At 30.3% G+C, this 26,085-nt stretch overlaps 2 protein-coding genes across 3 annotated transcripts; one reads left to right on the forward strand and one right to left on the reverse strand.

Annotated features, from left to right (window-relative positions):
- LOC116772988 (transcription factor IIIB 90 kDa subunit) lies at nucleotides 1–25,823 on the reverse strand. The gene is made up of 12 exons (XM_032665330.2): nucleotides 25,636–25,823; nucleotides 25,343–25,562; nucleotides 24,898–25,122; nucleotides 24,573–24,677; nucleotides 5,026–5,175; nucleotides 4,456–4,682; nucleotides 4,132–4,255; nucleotides 3,837–3,983; nucleotides 2,939–3,157; nucleotides 2,325–2,565; nucleotides 1,828–2,048; nucleotides 1–1,598 (listed from the first exon to the last, which is right to left on the reverse strand). Exons 2-12 carry the CDS (start codon nucleotides 25,554–25,556, stop codon nucleotides 1,483–1,485), a joined length of 1,989 nt encoding a protein of 662 aa, XP_032521221.2. The 5' UTR covers nucleotides 25,557–25,562; nucleotides 25,636–25,823; the 3' UTR covers nucleotides 1–1,482.
- LOC116772990 (BTB/POZ domain-containing protein 6-B) lies at nucleotides 12,882–23,790 on the forward strand. Of its 2 annotated transcripts, XM_032665331.2 has the most exons (7): nucleotides 12,882–13,061; nucleotides 19,260–19,432; nucleotides 21,069–21,350; nucleotides 21,426–21,573; nucleotides 21,858–22,074; nucleotides 22,579–22,944; nucleotides 23,014–23,790. In XM_032665331.2, the coding sequence occupies exons 1-7, from the start codon at nucleotides 12,961–12,963 to the stop codon at nucleotides 23,506–23,508; spliced, it is 1,782 nt and encodes a 593-aa protein (XP_032521222.2). In that variant the 5' UTR covers nucleotides 12,882–12,960; the 3' UTR covers nucleotides 23,509–23,790. The 2 variants fall into 2 exon arrangements, with proteins under 2 accessions (XP_032521222.2, XP_032521224.2); XM_032665333.2 differs by lacking the exons at nucleotides 12,882–13,061; nucleotides 19,260–19,432 and adding an exon at nucleotides 20,627–20,898.
- Nucleotides 25,824–26,085: the final 262 nt, after the last annotated feature.

The following is a 26,085-nucleotide window of genomic DNA, read 5'->3' on the forward strand; positions in this document are numbered from 1 at the left end:
CACAGTGTAGATAATTAATTTTTATGGTACACCTTAGGAAAAACAGATTATAATAAAAAAAAGTATAAATTTAGAATAAATAATTTGCACACAGAGTGCTTCAAAACATGTTTAGTCAGATCAAAAGTGAGACTTAACTAAATATTACTTTTGTTTAATTTTATTCGCTATATTTAAAACTACGAGGGGAAAAATGTTTTATACATATTATTAATATTGTTAAAGCTAATTAATACTTGCAATTATAACTAAATTTGCTTAAAAAATAATTAAAAAAACTCTTATATGTAAACATTGAACGTTATAGTAAAAACCTATTATGTAGATATAATTTAATGTGTCCATTTTTGGTAAGAATGCATAAAATAATTTAATAGCTGTTATATTGTTTTTAATTTTAATATTATGGTCACTTTTAAAGTTTTCAATGAGACATATGAAAAATTAAATTAAGTACTTTTATACAGCTTTATTCCAACCAGGTTTAATACAGTGATAGCAATATTTTTAAAAATAGAACAAAAATGTATACAGATTATGTAGCCGTCTACTTAATGGATCTTGACAGTAAATAGTAATGGAAAATATTTTAGAGTAAAAAATACTTAACCTTATCAACGATATTATAAATTCAAATTAATTTCATTTCACATTTTTTCCTTAGTTTTCTGCATGTTACTTACACAATATAAAGTAAAGTAGCAAGTCAAATAAAAAGTCTTCCTTGAAGAAAGAGTAATAGTATCTATTAGAAAAACATTTCTTACTTTGAAGCTGAATACAAGTATAACAAATTTATAGCCTAATAAGTAATATATATACATACATATTATAATTCAAATATACAATCTGTTCCTCGTTTTTCTACTCATAGAAAATTAAATCAAATGTATCAGCTTGTATTTGCTCTGTGTAGTCTGACAAAATTATATTGAGTCCAGTTACAACTAAAACTAATTTTAAAGATATCTTCATGATTTAATAAATAAACTACACATTAATGTACTTATAATATTGGAAGAGTTACTGTTTTAAGCGCACCCTTCACATATAAATATCTGGCAGTCTCAAACTCTACTTACTACTTAGTGTTTTAAATTATTAAAAAAAATTCTCAGCTGTATTAAGACTTAAAAATTATGGAACTTTAAAATTATAAAGAGAGTTTACATCACCTGACATGATCATTATAATATAATTCTAGACAAACTATGCAGTATGTACATATTTTTTTACGGTCTAACTTATAAAAACATTAATTCAATAAGTGTCATATAAGTGTAATGTATGTATGTATGTGTTACGCCATTCTTTATAAACTGTAATAGTACTCAAATTAAAAAAAACCGTGAGTTTATCGGTTGTTAATATCCACATGAACTTATACTGTTTCGAGCCTTTTCATTCAAGAATCTTAAAGAATGAATTTTGTAAATTTTTTCATGTTAACTGTATAAATATGTACAAACAGCAGAGTCAGCGTTAATATTCTTCGTAGTCGTAATATTCGTCGTCGTTGCCGTTCTGTAAGAGCGCTGCTAGCGACATCTCTCGGCTGTCGACCGGATCCTCAAAGTCATCTTCATAATCATCAGCATCTACACACATTATATATTGTTATTACTGTAAATTAATGTTAAGCAGTTTGATATAAAAGCAGTATCTTGTTAGCATATTATTTAATCCCAATATTGTTATTAAATTTTAACATAGATAACCAAAAATTTCAATGTAGTATAATCTGTACAAAATCTAAAACATGTCAAAAACAGTATATTATCTGTGGACAAATAGTCAATGACGTTAAAAAATATAATGATATCTCACTCTGTGCTGGCGTTTCCGGTGCAGGGGAGGGTAAGGGGTCCGCGGGGGAGGGGAGGGGTTCCGTGGGGGACTGGAGGGGTCCTGCCGGGGAGGGTTCTCCCTGTGACGGTCTCGCAGAAACTGTAGCAGGAGCCAGGGAGGGAGCTGTCTTCTCCTTCCGTTTCCGCTTTTTCGGCACCGGCGACGGCGGCACCGTCTCGAGTATTGGCGGTTGGATTGTACTGGAAGTTTAAAAAAATATATAATATTCTATATTAAACAGAATGCAGCTGTTAAAATTTTATAAAATAGAAATTAAATGGAAACAAGGATTCCATGTCAGATTTTACCGTATATTAAAGTATTCTGTTGGTAAACCATAAACAAATTGGTTACTATTCCATAAAGTTAAATTTCATTTTGAATCTCTGACAATCAATAACTTAGTCATGTCTCTAAAGTGGTTCTCAGATCTCAGATTTCTTTGACTATATTCTATTTTATAATATGATACTAACCCAGTTTCCTCTACAGCCTTCACAACATTCACCGGCGGTACACTGGGCGACCCAGGATGATCCAGACTCTTCAATATGTCGTAATTAATCTTGGAGCTCATCTTCTTCTCCGCTAGCATCTTCCCCACAGCCTCGCCAGCGGTCGCTCCAGTAATGGCCACCTTCTTCTTGTATGATCCACGGGTTTTCTTCTTTTTGTCTTTACCCTCTTCCCGTTCTTTAGCGCGTATTTCTTCTTTAACTGTAAGTTATTATAAAAGAGTGATTAATTAATTTACTATCACATAGGACGAACACATTGAAAAATACATTTTAATGCTCTGCCTACGACTGACACCGTTCACATGTTCAAACTAAAATCAGAATAAAAATCATTATTCTCAATGCTAGTATCAACGTAAGTTTACGAATAAATAACTGGAAACTGTCCATGTTCCATCTAATGATACAATCTTGTAGTCAGAGTATTCTTAACACGTACATATAAACCCTATGGAAGCCAAGTCAGATAGAATTTCAAGGAGATCATAAAACAGAACTACAAATAGATATTACAAATCTTCTGTACGTAAGAATAATCTTTATTAATGAGAAAATGAGTTTCTTGCACCAACTTTTTTGTTCCTTCAAATATCCAGCGTTAATGTTATGCCATAGCAGAGTCTTATGTCTGGCTTCTTCGTCCGTCATGATCAGCGAGTCGAGGTACTGTTCATCATCATCATCCAGATGTAGTTCATCCGCCTGCAGGTCCTTGGTAAACTGCTTGGACTCCGGCTTCGACTTGTCCCTCTCTTCGGGTGGATTCAGACCCATAAAGGCTATCTCTGGACCTGTAGGGCAACATGATTATCGTAATGGAATAATACTCCAATCTATTTACAATGAAATAATTGTTAAGAAAACCGTTGGGAAGTATAAAAATAGAACGAAATCCGTATAAAAGTATCTCCTAAATTTGTTAAACGATTATAAATGGACGCACTGTTTGATAAAATAAGCTTTAGAGACGATTACAAACAAAGAGACTTTTTGCTATCTCATCAGCATTATTTTAGCCTATAGCTCGTGAAGATGCAATCCTGAAACGGCAGTTTATGTTCCGGTTACTCCTAAGATACGACAAGTTTTAGAGGTTCACTGATTCTAGAGCGGAACAAAACCTATCTGGTAATGAAGTAACTCTCACTAGACCCTACACTCCTGGTAGCAAAAAATTGCGATAGTTGACATTAATTGGTTTAGTTGCAACTTTCAGCTATTTGTTTTGGTCAAACAAATGTTTCCACTTATCGTAAGCGGCGTGTGAGAGCTATAAAAGTTTTCCAGTTACATAATATAGCCAGGGCTATTTCCGGTATTGGACCAAACCGGATTGAATATCGTTTAAACTATTGTATGATAGAAGAATCTTGGGATAACAATGTTACATATTTTAAAAGTGAATCTGTCAAAAGGCGTATGGTCATAAAAATGATTGGGAACTCTCGTACAATAAAATATTGCACTCACCAAGTCCTTTTTCCAGCTTAAGTTTGTCGTTATTGGCACCGTCGGGTGTCGGCTGCACGTCTCTCGCTATATCACCTATAAGTGATAACGTATCCTCTGTTGCGAATCTACTCGCCTCAGCGTCTTCTGACGTGTCGTCGTCAACGGCTGTGATGGAAAACAGACGATTATTATTTGTCTTCTTAAATGTTATTATTTTTGTGTCAACGGGTTAATGAATTCATATCAGACGAAATTCTAGTCACACAAGTGTCTAGAATTGAAGGTACGTGTAGATCTTTGTGTTTCTCCCTACATGCAGGCAGTATAGGCGCGACCATCTTTGTGGGCTTTCGTCTTTTCTTGTCTTTATCTAACTGAGCGTCTATTTCTCTTTGCAGCTCTGTGAGTTCTCTTTCGCCATCTTCCTCTTCCATTAACTGAAAAGAACATTTAATGTACACATTAATTTTCAAACTGATATAAATAAAGATCGATTTGAAGAGATAGATGAGACGAACTTAATTTTACCCAAAATACTTTACAGTAATTTCAACATTTTACCAAAAAATATTTCCTTCTTATGCATATTTTGCTTACTTCTTCACACGTCATATGTTTAGAGAGATTCTTTTGTTACCTTCTGCAGTCTATCTTTGTCCCTCCTTCTGGCTATCTTGAAGGCTGGTGGGTCCTGTTCCTCCTCGAGGTCCACTGTCATAAACTCGTCCAAGGTGAGGGCGCTGGACGGCGTCTCCCCAAACTCCAAGAGCCTTTTCCGAAGCGTTGTTTCATGAATCTTCACGATACGGACCACATCGGTCGGCGTTCGTGAGAAATCGTGCAGTCGAGCAGCTATAAGGAGTGCTGAAATAAAACCTTTCCACTTAATCCACTTAAAAAATCAACCAACAGATTAACCATATAAAATACATATATCAGTTATAGTCACTAACTATATAATCAGCAACTCAATAACATCAGCAAATTAAATCCCTTATTACAGAGTTACAAATTGTTTGTTTATTTAAAGACATTTTGTGTACTTTTTGGTATAAATTAAAGGTATTTTAATGTATCCCAAACGGTGGCTCATTTTTTTATAAATTACAAAATCAATGAAAGTATATTTTGAAGGGATGGATCAATGAAAAAAATCAGCCATCAATCAAGGTTTCTATAGAGGAACATGTTTTTTGGTTTCCCTCACCAGCCCCACAGACGCCCGAGGGTCGCCTTCCTGAGTGTATGGAGTCCCTCTTCATCCTCTGCACCAGTCTCAGGGCCGTCATGCTCACCTCATGCTGCTTCTCCTCGAACTGCAGCTGGGATGCGAAACGTATTATGTACAGACATGGATCTGGGAACGACAAAAACGTTTTCAATATAAGAATTACATTCTGTTTTATGCATGTATTTAAAAATCTAATGATACAAATCACCTTTACTATGGATAAATGTAAGTTAAAGGTAATTTATTTGAAAGTAAACCTTGTTTTTTTATGACGTTTGCAAATTTTCAGTTACACCACTTACATACATGTTTAAAATTTAAGCAATACTTTTTAATTAATACGAGACTACCCGTCGTTTTTTAATGATAGATAAGGGCCCAAGAACTTTTATATCTTGTCATCACATATCCTAATATCAAATTCAGCTATGATTATCGTCTAAAATTAATATAATTATTTAATTATTCGATTTCATTTGAGAAAGTGAAAGCAAACATTTAAATTATAAAGGTGTAATATTTAACTTAATAATTTAAAATGACATTTTCAACAAAGTTTATCATAAAATCTATTTAATGTATGACAAACAAGTTGTCCTTCATTTTTAATACTACCTACTCTATAAAACCACTCTCGTTTTATTTCTTTATTAACATTAAGTTTACTTAACTTTAGAATGTTTTTTTTTATTATATTTCTACAGCTATGAATCATTCACTGCCCCAAACAAACAACGGCAGACTTAGCAGTGTTTTACGCTTATCCAAAGATAGCGTCGTCACACTTAACACGGGGTTTTGATAGTTTTTTATTAATAAATCATTAGCATTAAGGTACGTTATGACATAAAAAATGAGAAACGCTCCGTATGTGTCGCGAAGTTGCAAACTTGTACTAAGCATATTGATGTGTAGGCAATTTACTTCTTAAATACCTTATGAAGAGGCCTGGAGTAAAGAAAAAGTATTATTAGATTTTTTTTGTTAACCGTAATGTTTTGTTTTTTTATTTTATTTTATGCAGTTTGGATTTATAACTCTGTTATTTGTACAATTACTACGATAAACATATATTTTCAAACATAGCTTGTGAATAGAACACAAATAAGACTCGCATTAATATGAGTAAAAACATATTTAAACATGCAAATAGTAAATAAAATATCATAAAAAAATTAAAAACGCAAACAGAACTTTACTTATTTTAAACAATATCGTGCAAACATTGGGTAAGTTAAAAAAAATATTACCATAAAAAACACGACACATATTTTTTCTGATATTTGCACGTGTTACTCTAGATATAGCCTCGACCTGAATGTGGTTTAGCCATATTAAAGTTCACAAAACACTTTTTATAAAAATATAAAGAGATTACGAGACGATCCCAATTGTGACGGGTTCAACATCTCAAACGAGTTCTCATAGAATGTTTAGATGAATAGAGGCCGGCTGTATATATAGTATATACATATATTAGTATTTAAACAATATTTTTTTATTCAAAACTGTCGAATAGTTTGTTTAACTTTCTTTGGACTTCAACCAATAGTGTCATATTAATAAAAAGCTATAGAGAAAAACTAAGTTATCAATAAACATTTACCCCCATACATTGGAATAAAGAAAAAATATTGTTTAATATGACATCTAATAATTAATTGCTATTAAAACTAATCAAGTCAACCATAAACGACATAGACGAATATTACGATAAAATTTATCGTATTAAAAAAATGTATGCTATTTTAATAAGTAGGCAATATATAGGCAGATATTGAACACAAAAATAAGTTAAAAACTCAATAGTCTTATTAACATTTAATAATTAATTAAATTAAGTAAACTATATTATAATGAAAGTTTTCTTCTGTATTAGGATCTGAAATACACGAATTCGTTTAATAGTTTTTCAGATGGAATCTAACAGACATACATGCACAGTTCTAACATATAACACTAGCAACACCAAGTATGCAAATTTATAGCATTAAATTTGAATAAGGTAGTTTCAGTTGACGTATTTTCATCAATGTTTTTTGTTTAATCTGTGTATTTTTATCAACAATATTATAATAATTATAAGAAAATCCGTTCATTTCCAAGAACAAAGTGCAAAAATATTATAAATGTGATAAAAAAAATTATAAACAGATATTTAATTTAATGAAAGAGAGATAGATGTCATTGTATTGAAAACAAATATCTTTTCACCTTTCATACTGTTACTCGCGTTCGTTGTAAGACTTAACGGGCTAATGAAATTGCATATTAAAATAAACCTTTATCATGTTACATTGTGTGGAGTAATAATTTTGTAACAGCTGACATTTTTTCACTTGTATTATATGTGTTGAGGTCGAAATGTCGTTATGCACTTTGAGAGCTGTGAATTGAGATTAAGTAACGAACACGATTTTGTAACGTCATCTGGCGATGATAACGCTGTCATTGAATGCGTTGAGGAGATGTTGGAATTATATTTATGTTAAATACATTTGTGACTCTAATTATTATTGGTATACAGCTGGGGTCGCGGCCGCGTAAGGAACTACTGTGTAATAGCTCTTCGAAGAGAAATTTTTTAACCTTGCTGATATATTTTTTCCTATTAAATTTCCACATCTAGTCGTCGAAGTGTGATATTATATAGTTTTTACCGATAAATGGACTATGTTAAACAAAAACACTTATTCTTATCGAACTTATAACTCCTTCCGAGAACGTAAATATAGACGTCTTGAACAACTGATGATATCCTTACCACAAGTTTGAATCGTCTCATCAAACTATGCACATATAGTTTTTCTCTTATAAATCTATTTCGAGGCATCAGTGAAAATTTATTCATATAAAAATGTCCTTGTTTAATCTGACGATGTGAACTAGTAGAGATAATGGTCTATCGACAGGACATTATGAAATTTTATAGGTGTAGGATATACATATATGTAACATTTTATTATAAAAGACTGATTCAAATTCGTTATGTATAAAAACTTGCTTTAAAATAGAATTTTAATTAGATTATTAAGTAATTTATATCAATTCAAATTACTTAATAATGTAATTGAAATGTAAAGATTGAAATAAATTTGAGGTAAAAAATTCAATGTAATAATTAAATTTATTAACATATTCCAATAAAATTTTATGAACAAATAAAATAGAATGATATAAAATTAATAAATTAAGTGTCTAGAATTCCTAATTTACCTAATCCTTTTATGTTAGTTACAAATTTATTGAAAAATCTTATGAGAATAGCCTTTGAAGAATATATATGTGTGTGTGTGTGTGCGCGTGCGCGTGTGCGTGTATGTGTGTGTGCGGGAGACGAGGTCAGTCCGATTTATTGGAATATAGAGTCTTGTAAAGGTATCTTCCGATTATCATACAACATAGCCTACATAAACAAAATGATTTTTCCTAAAACGTTTCACTTCACGAATGTTTAAAACGGGTCAATATAACTGTATCTACATTATTATCTAGACCGGATTAATGATATTTTGTTCGTAAAGAAACAGCGACAGTTTATAATCAAAACCAGTCTAACAACTTACTTTCACTAACACAGTATTTGGCAAACGTTCGCATATTTTGGATCTCCCTCCAAATCGTTATCTCTCGTTCATGAGTGCGAATTCGTTTTATAAAAATGATATACATATTTTTAAATTAACAATCATTTTAATTTAAAGTCGATGTTAAAAAAATCCAATTCTTTTATAAACTGGGTTAATGCACTGATATACTTGCATTATGTCTGCGCTAACTGATTCATCAAAGGTATGCACTGATGCAAGACTTGCGATGTTTGGCGAAGCTTGCGTAAGTATAAACACAAATTAAATATGGAAAAACGTGTTCTAGAGAAAGATATGTAATGAGAGCTGTGACTTTATCACTGGCTGTGAAGTAAGGATTCTATATTTGAATTTAAACATCAATTTAATTTCGCTTTTTTGTAAAAGAAATGAAAATAAAATTATTCGATCTTTATCGTACTATCGTAAATATATCACAAAAGTTTAATATCTTACCTTACCTTACCTTACAAGATACATGTATTTTCTTTTAACCCTCTTAGAATATAATATGTTTACAAACAGCAAACGGTTTAATATTAAGTATTAGCTTTCGAACGCTACAAAAATAATAATTTGTAAAAAAATGGACAGAGATTAACATCAATACAATGTTAATCTCGGTAATATCAAAGCAATGGCATTGAAACGTAATAATTTAGCAAGGACTTTTATTATCATCGTGAACAAATTATGAGTAACAATGATGGGAATTAAATAAGACGCAGAAACGAGATAGCTGTCGAGAATTCTCTTAACGTAACCAAGACAACAAACAACTAATAAATTACTGATAGATAATAGATAGATAGATTGAGGCAAAACTTTAGAAAAATCTGATTGTTATGACAATTTTCAGGGAACTAAGTATTGGCTAACTTTATAATTCTTTTTTTTATAAAATATGTAAGCTGTATAATTTACACCTTCTATGTATATTTCATTTCATTTATTTTTATTGGACCACTTCATTTTATTCACTCGCGTTAAGGTTCGTCCAAAATATATAATGTGATATATAATTGAAATACGCCGAGTTCCAACAAGGAAGCTAAAGACAAGAACTGCTTATGCTGATAGAGATTCTTCTGAAACTCAACAATCTATTGGAAAGGGCCAGGCCAAGTCCCGACGAAAAATGAATGAACAAATGAAACCTAAGTCAACTTTTGTACACCAAATCCTTCGTATGTGTACAATGTATACATTACCTTCATTTATAAATTAATCACATCAGGCCCCTACAGCGTAATGTTAGCCTAATAATATTGAACTCCTATTTGTCTATTCACTTTTACAATAACCATAAGCCGGTAGTGTAAATTTATTTCAATAATAAATGAATAAAAAACTCAGATTCTGATGTACTCTGATAATATTTGTATTGAGTCAATGCGTATATAATATATAAACAAAAAAATATTCATGTACTCTGATTAATTATTTTTCCGCAACAAGACTGTTGGGGAAATCGGGTAATATTCCGCAAATAAATTGATATGTAATATTGAATAGAATAACATGAGACATTGAATTATATCTTTATTATTAATTTATAAAAACGCAGAACATTTTAAGGTTGGTACGACGGACAATAACAACGTTGTTTTCATGGGACCGACAAGCGAGTTGACAAATAATTAATAAGAAAGAGTAAAGCAAAGTTAAGGCGAAGCAGTGTTCATTTAAGCAGACGGTTAATTTAAATCCGGGAGAGTCAGACAAATATCAAGCCAAGTATACATTTGTATGGATTTTTTTCTGAACTTGATTATTTCAGTGTAATAAACATCACTTCTTTTTAGTTGATCTCAACCGTTTGCACATACAATACTTTTTATATCAGGGAAATCAATGTTAATCGAATTGTTACGAACAAAATAAGTAGCCATGTGTTATGCAAGCTAATATTAAAGAGTGAATTGTACTATTACCATAGAAAAATCTAAGGTTGATCTAATCATGTGTTACGATTTGTGAGAAAAAAATAAGAGACTGTGTATGTTTAGTTTGAAAACCCAAACCTTTTGCTTAATCTAAGTTGCACTAGTTACACTATATACGGAGCGTTAGCAGTTTTATTGTCATTAATCTTCGAACATTACTAAAGTATTTTATTTATTGAGAAACAGCAAACGCTTTGTTTGTAGTATGATGAAAAACTTTGACTATGTACAGTTATCGTAAGAGCACTGGTTTAGTTTATATAAATATGCAACATAGAACTGTTACAAACTATTTAATAATATAATTGCATTGTTAGAAAAATTGCGGTAATTAAAGACTTGAAGGATGTAATTTCTGAACGCGAAGCTATTTTGGTATCCTTGATATGCTATTTAAAAGTTTAACTGACAAAATTATCGAGTTAATTTATAGCAAAATTAGTTTGTTTATTGATTATAACTTAATACGGATTAAATTTTGATTTAATTCACGTTATGATCATAGATAATATATTGTAGTTAGTCACGATAAGGAATACTGCTTACGCAAATGAAAAAGAAAAACTAATTAAGGCCCATTAAAAATACAATAATAAAAAAAATTATAGGTTGCGAAGCTTCAGGAAATTTTATTGTTTAAATAAAAACACATGAGACAAACAAAATAATTCTAGATATACAATACTGAAAAGTTAGCGATCGTTTAGAATAGGAAAGACTATTCCTTCTGCCGAGTTATGACAGACTAATCCTTGATATAGTAGCAACAAACATTATCAAACCCATCCTTCAAGAATGAATGGATCTGAATATTATGATTTTGTCATCACACCATATCTCGAATCAAGAAGATTACTATTCTATTTTTAAAATGTTTAAAAAAATATGAGACTTTTTTTAACTTTTTTTTCAGTGTATACGTATTTAAAAAAATTATCGACACAGACCTTAAATTGTAGGACAAGATTTTGACTTTTATACCAACACAAATAAAATAATAAAATAGCATTTTATTATGATATTTCTGACACGCATTTAACATATATTAAGACTACGTGTAGCTGGACATTCGGGTGAATTGATTTTGTAACCAAGGTCGGTATTTGTCACGAATTACCAATCAATTGATTCATATTCATGATTTTCGCAACTATTATATTATATGGTTTTGGTAATCTTTAATAAAAATTGTTTTGGTTAGTACTGTTGGACCTGTATTCATAAATTATTCTTTGCCATGTTCATATTGTTTGCTAGCGGTTACATATTTTGTAGGACAACAAATTACTCTTTTATTGTAAAATAATATAAGGCGCAGATACTAAATACTAAGTGAGTAGAGACATTAGTGATTTGTTTGCAATTTGCTTCTTATTTTTAATTTCGTGAAATCTTTATATCATATTTTTGGCATTTTTTATACATACAAGATTTTAATCTATGGTAATAAAAATATGTTCTTTCTCTGGTGTCTAAAATTTTGGCTAAAACCCATACAAAAGTACATAAGATGATAAAATTTAAAATATTCTTAAAAAAAAAGTTTCATAATTAAAAATATTTTTTTATTATACCTAGTTGATAATAATCCAAGGCTTGTTTATTCCGCCATAAAAAAAATATTACCGTTCGAATAAATACATTGGCAGGGCAGCGTAGAAACTACAGGTAAAGATAAAATCTAAAGGTAAAGATAAAATGATAAGGAAAAGATAAAATGTAAGGGTGATCTATCCGCGGTGATTCAAATATAAATTACAGAATCAGGTCCAGTATTGAACGTGAGGTTGAATATGTATGGTAGGCGACTCTCACACGGCCAGCATACCAAGTGGAACTGGGTTGACGTTATCCTACATACAGGACCATCATATTTACTATGACATACGAAATAATCATTGACGCTTCATATTTCATTCAATGTTATTGATCTTGATCTGAAACAAATATTTTCTTGTTCTGCAAGAAATTCTATTGGTATTTATTATATATTTTTTCATATTTATCACGATTAGTGACAGATAAAATGGAAAAGTTAAGGCAATGCTATTCAAAAAATATCTATAATAATTATTTTGTGTTCAGTTGCGTTACCGGCAAACCGAATCGAATACGCCATGTGTTAAATAGTGTTAGGAAACAAAAGGCTTTGTCTCCATCATGTTATATATTATATGAACGGTACAAATTACAAAACTCTCATTACTAACATCACAGACTTTCTCGTCTGGGGGCAGGTGACGCCGGCGTTGCGTAACACCGCCAGCGCTTCGCCCCTCGACGCGATCAGTATGAGACCAGCGCGCGTTGTGCTGACGCGGGGCTTCGTGATTTATCACCCGGTGTGTTCTGTGACATGATGCTATGATGATGAGATGAAGGGTGGTCGTCCGACCAGGATTCTACCGGTTATATTGGGAAAGATACTTCTCCGTTGGATTTTCACTAAGGCCGATTTGTTTTTTTTCATCTACCGGTAAGTGCGCCAACCAATATATAAAATTCATTATAGAATTTAATACATTTTAAACTGTTATTACATCTTATATCTCGTTATTACTCAACAATTACCACAACTGTCTGTGAGGTCTATCTGACTATTGATAATACAATATATTTGTTGATTAAGAAAAAAAAAATCATTATACAATTTTGACATTTTGCAAAATAATTTTATTATTTCGCATATTTCACCCAACAAAATATATACATGAAATGTAAACATCGCCATGTAAACAAATTAAGTAAACCTATCAAATACGATGTAATTAAAATATTTTCTGTTTCCTCATATCGAATGTAAACAATAAATGTATTGTACTGCATTAAGTATGTGCAATGGAAGCCTTATAAATCATTAAATGCCGATCGGACGGACTTAAAGTGAATAATTGATATAATTAATATATTCAAAGTAGCTTGTAAACAAATGTAAATAAATGTAAACAAATAGTTTTATATTATTTGTATTTAAATTATATTTTATATGTTACATTAAATTATTTAAACATCGATACTTTCATAATATCGTAAATACCAACTAATTATCTTGAAAAATAATTTATTTCTTATCACATACAAACTGAGATTTATTTAAATTTTAATTTAAATGACTGATGTCTATTTGTAAATATTATATTCTCTTAATATGATAAACGCTAAAGTTTGTAGGTACGGATGGATCTTTGTTATTCATTTACGTAAAAACTACTGAATAGATTTTAAGGAAACTTTGCAATTATATAGGTTGTTTATCAGAATAGCATATAGGCTACAATATATCCCGGGACTACGTGTCGTTCCCGCGGGATGTACGCGTAACAGTTGTATTCTGTATGGTGCTGAAGTGTCGTTACGTTACAAACTATATCGGTCGTTGCTGGTTATTTATTCATGCGTAGTTTTTGACACATTTTATAAATTTCTCCCCGAGTACAACTCCGATTTTAACACAGAAGGAATCGCTTACAAAAGTTGGTTAATTATAGGTAAAATTTTTAACATTATTTTTATTTAAAATAAACAGACATTAATTACTAGGTAAGCGAATTCTCGACAATCGTTAAAGTGTTTAACTAATTAGTGAAAGAAACATTGTTATAAAATTGTTTAAAAACAATTAATATTAAGCTTTAAATAGATATAAAATCTCTATTTAACTTTGTACTTTCGTCTTATAATTGTTACAAAACAATTAATTGGCAATGATATAGCGATCGTAAAGACGAGATGAAGTTGTCTGTCGGTTAATCTTATATTTTTGTTTTCTGCTAGTTTAAAACGAGTTTCAATGGTTGGTCTAATCCGAAATCTATAAATATTTGAATAAAATTATAAGCTAACTGGGTCGAACGTCCAATAAGACCTTGACTTGACAGTGATCGTTAATATAATAACATTACAGTTAAAAAGTGCATTTAGTGATAGAAAATACATTCAATAACAACCGATATATATTTAAAAAAAAAAAAAGAAAATTTAAAAAACATTTCGCCTAAGTTATTCGAAAAAAAATAATCACACATTACGAGTTTAAAAAATATATATATTCGTTTCTTAATAGAGAGGCGAAAGTAGTAAAAAGACCAAACATCGATTTAAAAACTGTAGGAAGAATAAATTTTGAATCATTTTATTTTGATGAAAAGGTAAACACAAACCAAAAAAAAAAAAGTGAAAGTATCAAATATAAAGCCGCTTAGAAACTTGATACGTTAATTTCTACGCGTGTAACTGTTTTATATCAACTTACCTGTGTGTTAATTGGATTTATAGGTGTGTGTTAAAAAAAATTTGGGACCTGAAGCTATTTTGATCCTTTTTTTATATATGTTCTTGAGACGGATGGGATACTAACGTACTATTGTCTGGTCAATATAGACTAACAACAATAAAAGATAATAAAAAAAAAAACAAATACGATGCCAGATGAACAGAAATTTCAAATGAGGTAATAAATAAATAATAAACAAAATATTTAAATTTTTAATGAGAAGTTGGAGACAAACTTAAAAAAAAATCTGATTATAAAGATTAAACCGCAAAAAAATAATTAGAATGTTTTACTAAAATACCATGGTTATACGTAACATTTTTGTATTCTTATAATAAAGAACGAAATAATCAAACAATGACTGGCCACATGTATTGTATTATATTTAACTTTTTAAATTTAAAAAAAAAGTAAAGATTTTTTGTTCTTGAAGACCTTATGATGCTTTTTTTTTTGAAGACCTAATAATCATCAAACAAATACTGAACTGATTTTTATGACATAAAATAAATACAACACTTTTCAATTTAAGAAGCTTATATTAGGTATATTATAGTTCTCAAGAAACATCACAAGTCACGATCCCTAACAACTGACTGGTGAAGGTTTACTATCAGACAGCCGATTTATTAATTAACAGATATTTATTTTATTGCAACAATACGATTGTTAGAAGAGTTTTGTATTTATTAATTTATAACATACATAAGGAATATTTGCTGTGGTCATAAATTATAATCAAATTTTGATTTTCTTTTATAGGTGAAATATTTTGTATTTTAATTTTTTTGTGAAAGTAACACTATATATTTGTCTATATGTATTTATGATTTAGCTAAAATAATAGATTTTACGTAGTAGTTACAGAAAATACAATGACGTCAAACCGTCTACAGCTCTTTAAACAGCTCAATTTCATAGAACGCTATGCTGCCTACGAGTTTGTCACACTACGCTACACTACAACCATTAACAGTTATTTGTTCATAAATATTATAACATTAGGTAATGTTTTAAAGTAGGTTACTGCTGTGAGAATTGATTATTTAGTTTATAAATAGATACCAAACATTATTATTTAATGTAATGCTATTGCTGGCACAAATATATTTTGTAACGAGTGTCAGATAATATAAAGTTAATATTAAAATCGAGGTACATCGAAGTTATAGGTGAATACTTGATTGAAAACCGAATCGATCATTCACTTGTAGTACAGTAATCTTACCACGAGTTTTCGCCGACAAACGAAACACAGACAGTTTTCAGTTTCCCATTCACTACACCATTGACACGATCACGTGCGACTTTTTATGAGTGTAAATAAAGGTAACAGAAAATAAAATTAGGGGTCGATGAAATTCAATAGATATTTTTTAACATTTACAAATATATTTTCGATAAAAAAAATTATATCAAAAATTATTTAAGCCATTTTTCTTAATTAAGTACCTAACTTATTTTACCATCATAACAAAATATGTATAAATATTTAATTCATTTTTTATTTTAAGTAAATTAAAACCATACATATATTATTTAAAGTTAGCGGCTTGCACTAATGTCCTAGTTTTTAGAAAACACAATGTGTTATGTTAGCTGTTCATTGATTGTTAAATGAGCCTTGCGATAACGTCATAAGGGTTATATTCGATTGCCAAAGACATAAACGTCTGTATGGAGACGTATATTTTAAATAGCAACGGTCATAAATTCTAAAACTCTCCCTTAACACGTCTAATATTCAATTTCTTAAAAGAGCTGAACATAACATTTTTCAATTTTCTTCATGATAAATAAATTATATTTAATTTTTATAGAAAGCCCTAATCAATTATTGTCATTCAACCATTATACTGGCAGTCATGAAACACTTGAATTAGTAATCATACGCCAAAATTGCCTATCATCATGATGGAGAGGAGCTGATACTCTTACATTGCTGGACACTGGACAGATACAAACAAACATATCTAAGAACCATCACACGGTAACTTGGATTTCGAATAGAAAAACCGCATCGAAATCAGTGGATCCATTTCAGAGATACGATGTCACAGACAGATACATATACACAGAGCTACATAAAACTTACAACACCCATAAATTCGCGTCGGATTTTAAAATATACATCCGTCAGTAAGAGATTGAGAAATTCATAAAAATGTTATATTCCGATGGAATAATAATAAATTAAAAACTACGATATATTTATTACAAAATGAACGCGATAAAACATTTCTTCACAAGAATAACTTAAAGTATTATTAGTTAAAAGATCACGTGCTTCAAATATTACTTAACACTTACATAAGAAATCTGATTTCAAACTAATTCAAATGATTACAATACTTACGTCAAGTCTCTTATATGTTTAAAATATTAAAACGTCTTCATTGATCAGAATAATCACATCTGATATTACAAGAGTAATGAAACATACCATTTTACTATGTCTTTAATAATCTAAGTGAAAAATCATGAAAAAAATTATAATCTTATAATAGATGTTCGGTCTATATAAGACTTAAACATGCAAAATGACTAAACCTAAAAGTCATTTATAAATGCTACGATTAGTATATAATTTTGTTGATAATATTTATCAACAAAAAAATAATTAAATATTTCTCCTAAACAGTTCACTTACGCAAGTAATCATCATTAACTTGAAAACAAAAAGTTTAAACGTATTTCTTTCATATAAAAGTAATCCAATTTTTTTTATGAAAAATGGAAATGCATTTAAACGCTGAATATAATTTAAACACATGGACCAAGCGTCATGAAAAAACGAATTGGAAACTTTCGTTTTCGTCATGTACAAAACACGTAGTAAGGTATCTTAGATTGTGAACGTTTACGTAACACGATGAACAAATAAGGAAGATAATAAGTTACTGTCAAGTAAAACAAGGAAAAGAAATAAAAATTGTTGTAACATCACAGTAGATAAATTCAGTCAACAATAGAATCGGACGAGGAACGTTTGTTTATAACCCTTTACTATTAAATCAAAATCAAATTTAAAAAAAAATCGACCTTTATTATTGAATCAAAATCAAATTAAAAAAAAAAACGTATCAGTGAATAAAACTAGACGTGTCAAAAGAATGTTCCTAAACTTTTCATAGAATAATATATAAATAGTATAATGCATAGACGTCATTAATATGTGAGTACGAAAACGTTTCGTGAATATGAATGTCAAAATATCTAAAATTACAAATGACGAAGTTACAACACTATTGTGAGTTTAATAGATAGATGTATCGAAATGCTACTCAAGTTTTATTAATCGTTAGTCAAGAGATAATCATTAATTATTATTATACTGAAAGGAAACGAGGTTTGGACTCTGGGACACTCAAAGCGACACCATCTGTTTAAAGAGCAATGATCTGAACCACAATGTGTATGGAAAAATAATTATTAAAAGACCTTCTTAAATTGCTGGAAAAATTTATAACATTCTTATATTTATAGTTAAAAATATCTAATAATTATTGATACAAATCAATTTTAGGCCTCACGTCTGTCACGAGATCAACGATCGCCGCTTCAACCGTATCTTCCTACACACAGGGGAGACTAACCTGCGAAAATACGTATAACTCTATCCAGAATATCAATCGAACTAAAAACTTTTATGTAATTTTTTTAAGAAAAATTCATTTATTATACGCATCTAAAACTTTAATTTTTCTTGTAACCAATTAACAATGCGATACGTTTACGTAGCTGAGAGTCTCTGCTCACAGGTCATCGTCCACTAGACGTGTCCTAAACATATTAATGTTCATATATGTAAGTAGTTAGTACATATGACACCTGATATATTCCTACTTTATTACAATAAATAATAAAGAGTAATAAACAATAATCATTTTGGCAAAGCGATATATATTTCTAATTTCCTTCCGCTCTTATTTATCAGTACTTGTTATTAATAAGTTATTAACATATAACCTTTATTAAATATAATAAGAGTAAAAAAAATAACACAAACTAAACATTTAAAAGGCGGGCACACACAAGTGAAAACTACTAGATATATAAAATAGAAAAAAAACGTCCACATTCACTTAATTCCATAGGACTTTTAAGATATAACTATACGGATCGGCACGTTTAGAACAGATGTTATTTATCATAATAAAAATAGTTATCTACTATTCAACTCGTTTCCAATGTACGTACGACGATGGACAAGCGAAGACCTATGAATTAATATTAAAAATAAAACAAACAAATCATTTATATACGAAACAACAGCGTAAATATCAACGAACTTTACTTAATAAAAAAAAAATGTAGCAAATACTTTGATGTATGGCTCATATTGCTGAACTTATGTATGTTGCTGTAGAATATAGATAATATATATATTTTTTTTTTCAGAGTACTTTGGTATGCGTTTCATATCCGGTTATCGATGAACAGTAGCGTGGATTTCTTTGAAAGCCTCATAGACGAAGATGGTCGTTTCTCAGACCTCAACTGTCAGGAACCATCTCAGAGGCCGCCACGAAGAAGGAATACTGCGGTCCAAAGAGCTAGACCACTTATACAGGGTATAAGATTTTATTTCAAAATAATGATAATTATAATTTCTAATATATGAAAAAAAAATTTGAACTGCTCATACCGTTGTGTACAACCTTTCATGTTATTTATATAATACATTTTAATATGTGAGAAGATATTGATAATTTCTTAATCAATGAATCATAACATGACCTACAACTTATAGGCTACAAGCCGGGCCAGTCTTGTACGACGCTATAAAATTTAAATGGAAATACCAATTTATCGCAATTCGCAACTCGTTGTTGTTCTAGGTCAAGGTCGCGTTACTTAAATTGTAAACCATTGCCATATTAATATCAATAAACCGATGCAGTATCGTTTCCAAATCAAAGGAGTTATCCAGCTATTTTTTACAAATGGTTCTTAACAATATAACTTTTTGAAGTACATATTACATATACTTTTTAAAATAATTATCCTATTGGTAACAGTTCGATTATAGGCAGTACAAAATTTTATATTACTTTTGTGTACAAGAAGAATAGGTAACCCTGAATAAATTCTTAACTGAAATGGAAATCCGATATATGTATTTTCAATCACTATTTAAAATTTAATAAGAAGAAACACTTTGCACTTATGTACTTTGTTTAAAATTTCTATAAGATTTCTCCTAATTGTTTCTAGAACACGCATCTTTTTGTAATTTCTGATTACAAATATAATTGAAAAATTGCAACATTCACTTTTAAAATATCACCAACCTTATAAACCTTAGAAAAGCTTATAACGAATAATAGGATTATATTTTATACTTAACACAATATGCATATTTTTAATTATAACATATGAAACCATTATTGAATATTTTAGTGAAAAATACAAAAAGGAATACGTCACTTCTTTATCTAAAATAAGATGTTATTCGAATATTTCGAAGCTTAATACTAGATCAAAACAACTGGCGTAATTAAGAAAATAAAACAAAATGTTCAAAAAACAAAATATCAGATGACAAGGTCATATGATTTTGTTTATTAAATAAAAAATAGGAAATATTTATTTAGATCCAGTTTACCATTTTAAAAACGTGTACCGTGCTGTGCTGTGTTCATATTGACATAAAACCATATATCTTTATTTTTCTGTACAGGACGCTAATTAAAGTCAATATTTTTTTATCTATTCAATTTCTCAAATAAATTTTCGTCTGTACTTATCTTGGATTATATTTTAAATACTTAAATACCAGAATTGTTTGGACTTTACTATGAAAGTCCTAACATTTATTGCAATCGTAACTGGCAACTGGCAACACTGCTTAAGATGGCTGACCAACGTAAAGAAATAAAGTTGCGTGCCTTGTTTTTGTTGTAAATTTAAAATCAAGTTTGGTACCTATAGGGCAAAATGTCCAATTTATGTTCAAGGATTGTGTCAAAACCTCCGAAAAGATTAACTGAGAATAGAGATAGTATGTCAGTCGCACAAACTAACACTTGGATGAATGGTAAGCCCTGGAAAGTAAATATTGATTTATACTGAAGTCCTTACTACGATGTTAGGATATTGTTACGTGCCATGACCTGAAGGAATTGATTTATACTAGGATAGATTTGAGTACTATTGCTATGTTACATAGTTGTCAAGAGTTTTTTGTAATATATTTTATAATTGCAGCGGAAAACATAAACAATGGCGGTGGTTTGTCGTTATCACCCCCACATACAATTTCTCAACGTGAAACGGCAATGCAAGTGTCACAATGTTATAGTGGCCCACCATCACCATGTGGTTCATCAAGTTCAACCCCCTCACCTACGTTATCCCCAGCACCACCCCCAGGGACAGCAACCCTTGATCCTAATTGGCAAGCTACAAAGCCTACAATTAGAGAAAGAAATGCAGCTATGTTTAACAATCAGCTAATGGCTGATATCACGTTCATTGTTGGAAGTCCTGGTAGGGCTGCTGTATAAATATAAACTTAATGATCATCATCACATGACCCTCAACAAATATTATTTATATTTTCAGGTCATACACAAGTTATACCAGCTCATAAATATGTATTAGCAACAGGGAGTTCAGTATTCTATGCAATGTTCTATGGTGGTCTTGCTGAATGTAAACAAGAGATAGAAGTGCCAGATGTTGAACCATCAGCCTTCCTCGCATTACTTAAGTAAGTATTTTAAAGTCATAAAATCAAGTAAGCCTATGATATGCCTCTTCTTAGTTCATATTCACATTTAAATATGTTAATATTTAATTCTTGATATGTGCTTGAATGTCATATATGTATTTTAAAAATTTATTTCAAGCCTACACTGAAAGGATAGGAGATCTAATCAAAATCCTGATATAGACACAAGCATTGCTACATCTGTACTTAATGACCTTAAAATCAACAATAACAACTTTTACACACATCATTTTTTGTAAGACTTACAGAATTCTCTTTTACAGGTATTTATATTGTGACGAGATTCAATTAGAAGCTGATACAGTATTATCAACATTATATGTTGCCAAGAAATATATAGTTCCTCATTTGGCAAGGGCGTGTGTGAACTATTTGGAAACTAGTCTGACTGCAAAAAATGCATGTTTGCTTTTAAGCCAATCCAGATTATTTGAGGAACCTGAATTGATGCAGAGGTGTTGGGAAGTAATTGATGCCCAGGTATGTGAGTCAACTGAAAATCTTACTACTGTTTGTCTTGAACCATCATCATCATACAGTAGCTTACTCATGGATCTCTCAGAATCATCCAGTCGGAATCTCTCAAGTCCAGAATACTCAAGTGATAATCTAAACAATTTGTGTTTACAAAATTAATATACATATCTTTATAATTCAATTTATTGGTTGTGATTTAGGTTAAAACTTTAAACATTGTTTCCAAAATGTTTAATAATTTACATATTGCCGACGATTGTGTTATCTAGTCATAATTTTAAAGAAAAGGAATTAATTAGGCATGAGATAATTAAGTTGTGTTTAGATTGACTGCAATACACTTTGTGTAGTAGATGTCTCCGCATGTATAGTTTAAAGCATGTTTGTTGAAATGGTAATCATTGATATTGTAAAATATTTACAATTAAAAAAATGAAATAAACTATTCAACAAAATGTATTGCAGTTTCATTTTTACACCTTTAATATATAATTCTAACTATTGTAGGCAGAGATGGCTCTGACATCTGAAGGCTTTGTTGACATAGATGTTTCTACTCTTGAATCGGTATTGGCAAGAGAAACACTAAATTGCAAAGAAATTAACTTATTTGAAGCTGCCTTAGCTTGGGCACAAGCTGAATGTTTACGAAGAGAAATTGATGCCACTCCAGTAAACAAAAGATCTATGCTAGGGAGCGCCATATTTCTGATCAGATTTCCGACAATGACATTGGAAGAGTTTGCTAATAGTGCTGCTCAACTGGGTATTCTCACACCACAAGAAACTATAGACATATTTTTACATTTTACTGCAGCTAGCAAACCACAACTGTCCTACCCCATTAAAGCCAGGGCGGGACTTAAGGCTCAGGTAATTTACAAATTATTAATAGGAAAATATTTAAAAGACAATATTATATAACTAAAAAAACTCTTTCAGATTTGCCACAGATTCCAATCTTGTGCCTACAGAAGTAACCAATGGAGATATCGAGGTAGATGTGACTCAATACAATTTTGTGTTGACAAGAGAATATTTGTTGTTGGATTTGGACTTTATGGTTCATCAAATGGTGCAGCAGATTATAATGTTAAGATTGAGTTAAAGCGACTCGGAAGGGTCTTGGCTGAGAATAACACAAAGTTCTTCTCCGATGGATCAAGCAACACTTTTCATGTGTACTTTGAGAATCCAATACAAATTGAGCCAGAATGTTTTTACACTGCTTCTGCTATACTCGATGGCAGCGAGCTGAGTTATTTCGGCCAAGAAGGTCTAAGTGAAGTATATATGGGAACTGTGACTTTCCAGTTTCACTGTTCATCAGAAAGTACAAATGGAACTGGTGTCCAAGGAGGTCAGATTCCAGAGCTAATTTACTACGGGCCAACTATTAACAACTCTATAGCCAATACAAACTCTAATGAGGACTGACAGTTAAGGAGATTTCAACCAATAAACTTTTATTTATTTTAAGGATCTCGATTGGGTTGTATGTATGGGAGGGATGCGGAACATTTATAAAATTATAACCATTCCCATGATAAATTATTTTTTGAATATGAAATTCTTGTGTACATTGTTATAAATTATAGTAGATAAGTACTTTTAAGAATGTGATATGGGTGTTGTTAAAAGCTCTCTAGAAATTTGTAGGTATAGAAACAATCTTCATAAAAAGTTCTTATCATTAAAAAAAATTAAATAGTCTAATAATTGTTTTATTTATTAGATCTAATGGCTAAAATCATATTCTTATTTTGAAATATTAATAAAAATAAAAAAAAGACTAGCTTAAATACGAAACTAAAAAATTATTTTTTAATACTTTATAATAAAATTGACATCTTAATTATTGAGATGAATTGGAAATCTTTTATTTCGTATATGTATGTAAACCCTTTAGAATAATAATACTTATTTTACAAAAAAAAGATGTTTATTGACTTGTTTTCCTAATGATTTGCATTTAAACTTTTTAATTTGACTAGACAAGTATACACTTCTATGGCACACTCTGGGACCTTAACGACTCTTATGCAAGTCAATAGTATCGCGTGCGAGAGATTGACACTGGGTTTATCAAAGTTTATTCAATTATTTTGAATAAACTAAAGATTATTTGATGTTGAATAGTACACTTATAAAAAAAGCGTAATAGTATACTTATAAAAAAATATTTAAAAGTGTCATATCAAAATTAAGTTTTTGAAAGGTGATTATGAGTCAATATAATATAATATGTTTCTTTAGAGCAGAATGGTCTATAGGAATAAATCACATCGCATTTCAGAATTGTAACATAATGAGAATTTGGTGTTGGTATCTTGTCAGCTCTTAAATAAATTAAATATAGATGGCAGATTAATGCATTTGTTATTTCTTTTAACATGGTACTAGTATCTACTTTACTTTAAACTATAGACTTACTTAGTCGTTTTGTTGTAGTAAACTCTATAATGAAGCATAGATAACATAAAATATGTAGTTACACTTACCAGTTGGAGGTATGTTGATGCAGAGTGCTTTTGACAATTTGAAGTATGTACGGCCCAGTTGATAACAATCTATCTGCAAAGCATCACTGATGTCTATAAGAAGATCTATTGATATTCGCTAAGAAAATTATATATGTGAATTAAATCGTAAATGAAGATGAAAAATGATAATAACGAACTGAACTGCAAATAGAAAGAAGTAGTCACATCGATAAACTATAACTATAAACTTGAAACAAATTAAATAAATATACTTGCTTAGTGTTACAATAATGTTACTAGTTATTACAACTAAATATGTACAGTATTGTTTATAAAAGGATACGAGGTGTTCCCTCTGTCCTGCAAGTAATATATACGCATGCCGCTTGTGTTAGGGCTGACTGCCTCCCGATAGTGAGATGCCTAGCGAGTGCCATCTTAAAGAAATTACAAGCGATGTCAATACACTGCTGATTCAATCTGAGCTGCTGACACAGTGCAGTGATACCCTCTCTTGCCTTCCTCAATGTTATTTCTCTCGACTCTTGGCCAATGCCCGCATTAAATGCTGTTGAACAAAACAAATATCTTCAAAGCTTCAGAATATGCTGTTTAAATAAAAGCTCTTTAGTATTTTTATTTCTTAGTGTTTTACTTTTTTATTTTCGTTAGTTTTTAATACATATATGTAAATAAATATAGTTAAATTTCACAGACAACATTTTTTATGACAATGCATAATTCAAAGAAGTGATGGCATGTTATAGAAAAAGCAACTGTAGACTAACCTCTACCAAAACCCGAGGCACCTCCTTTTGAATCTGCTGACACAAACTGTCCAATTGCAGAAGCACCACCATGAGCATTCTCTTGGAATTCTACTTCAGCAACAATAATATTATCTTCTAATACAGAACCACAGTTGGTACAAACGGCATCACCTCTAGCAGGGTCTACTTCTATTTCTGATGACCCACAGTGTTTGCATTTTTTCCCCGACATTCTACTCTGTATAATATATTAAAAATTCAGAAACGTAAATAAAATGATAATTTTTTATACATTATGCACGAATACTAACGCTATAAGTTGAAGACAATATTATGAACTTTTAAATTTAAATTTTTAATTTCTGGGGTCATTAATTTGTTTTTCTTTAAGTGATAAGAATAAACCAACATTCAAGATGTTCAAGTGATGAACCTCAAATTCATACACAAATTGAAATCGTGCGGCACGATTTCAGCACTTATCACATTATTGACATAAGTGTATCTTTATATCTGACAATGTCAATTCTTTCAAATTGACAATTGTATACTTCAAATTTTCTTTAAAGTGCTTGCAAAAGTATTTACTTATTTAGTGAGCGGTTTCACAGCAATTTAATATATATTCTGTAGTTATTAAATTGAAATTTCCATTTTTTAATCATAATAATTTAAACAGCTTAGTAAATGTAATCGATTTTATTATGTATTTTTATTATTTATATTCCTATGTGTAATATTTAATTTCCTACCCTCAAACG

The sequence above is a fragment of the Danaus plexippus genome (assembly GCF_018135715.1).
Source record: "Danaus plexippus chromosome 18 unlocalized genomic scaffold, MEX_DaPlex mxdp_35, whole genome shotgun sequence".
NCBI lineage: Eukaryota > Metazoa > Arthropoda > Insecta > Lepidoptera > Nymphalidae > Danaus > Danaus plexippus.

Coding starts and splice junctions, on each gene's coding strand:
- LOC116772990 (XM_032665331.2), top strand. CDS start 12,961: ATGAAGGGTGGTCGTCCGACCAGGATTCTACCGGTTATATTGGGAAAG. Junction 13,062..19,259: donor TTGTTTTTTTTCATCTACCG/GTAAGTGCGCCA, acceptor TTTTTTTTTCAG/AGTACTTTGGTATGCGTTTC. Junction 21,574..21,857: donor GCCTTCCTCGCATTACTTAA/GTAAGTATTTTA, acceptor TCTCTTTTACAG/GTATTTATATTGTGACGAGA.
- LOC116772988 (XM_032665330.2), bottom strand. CDS start 25,556: ATGTCGGGGAAAAAATGCAAACACTGTGGGTCATCAGAAATAGAAGTA. Junction 5,176..24,572: donor CATCAACATACCTCCAACTG/GTAAGTGTAACT, acceptor TGTCGTTCCCAG/ATCCATGTCTGTACATAATA. Junction 4,683..5,025: donor CTCGGGCGTCTGTGGGGCTG/GTGAGGGAAACC, acceptor GTTTTATTTCAG/CACTCCTTATAGCTGCTCGA.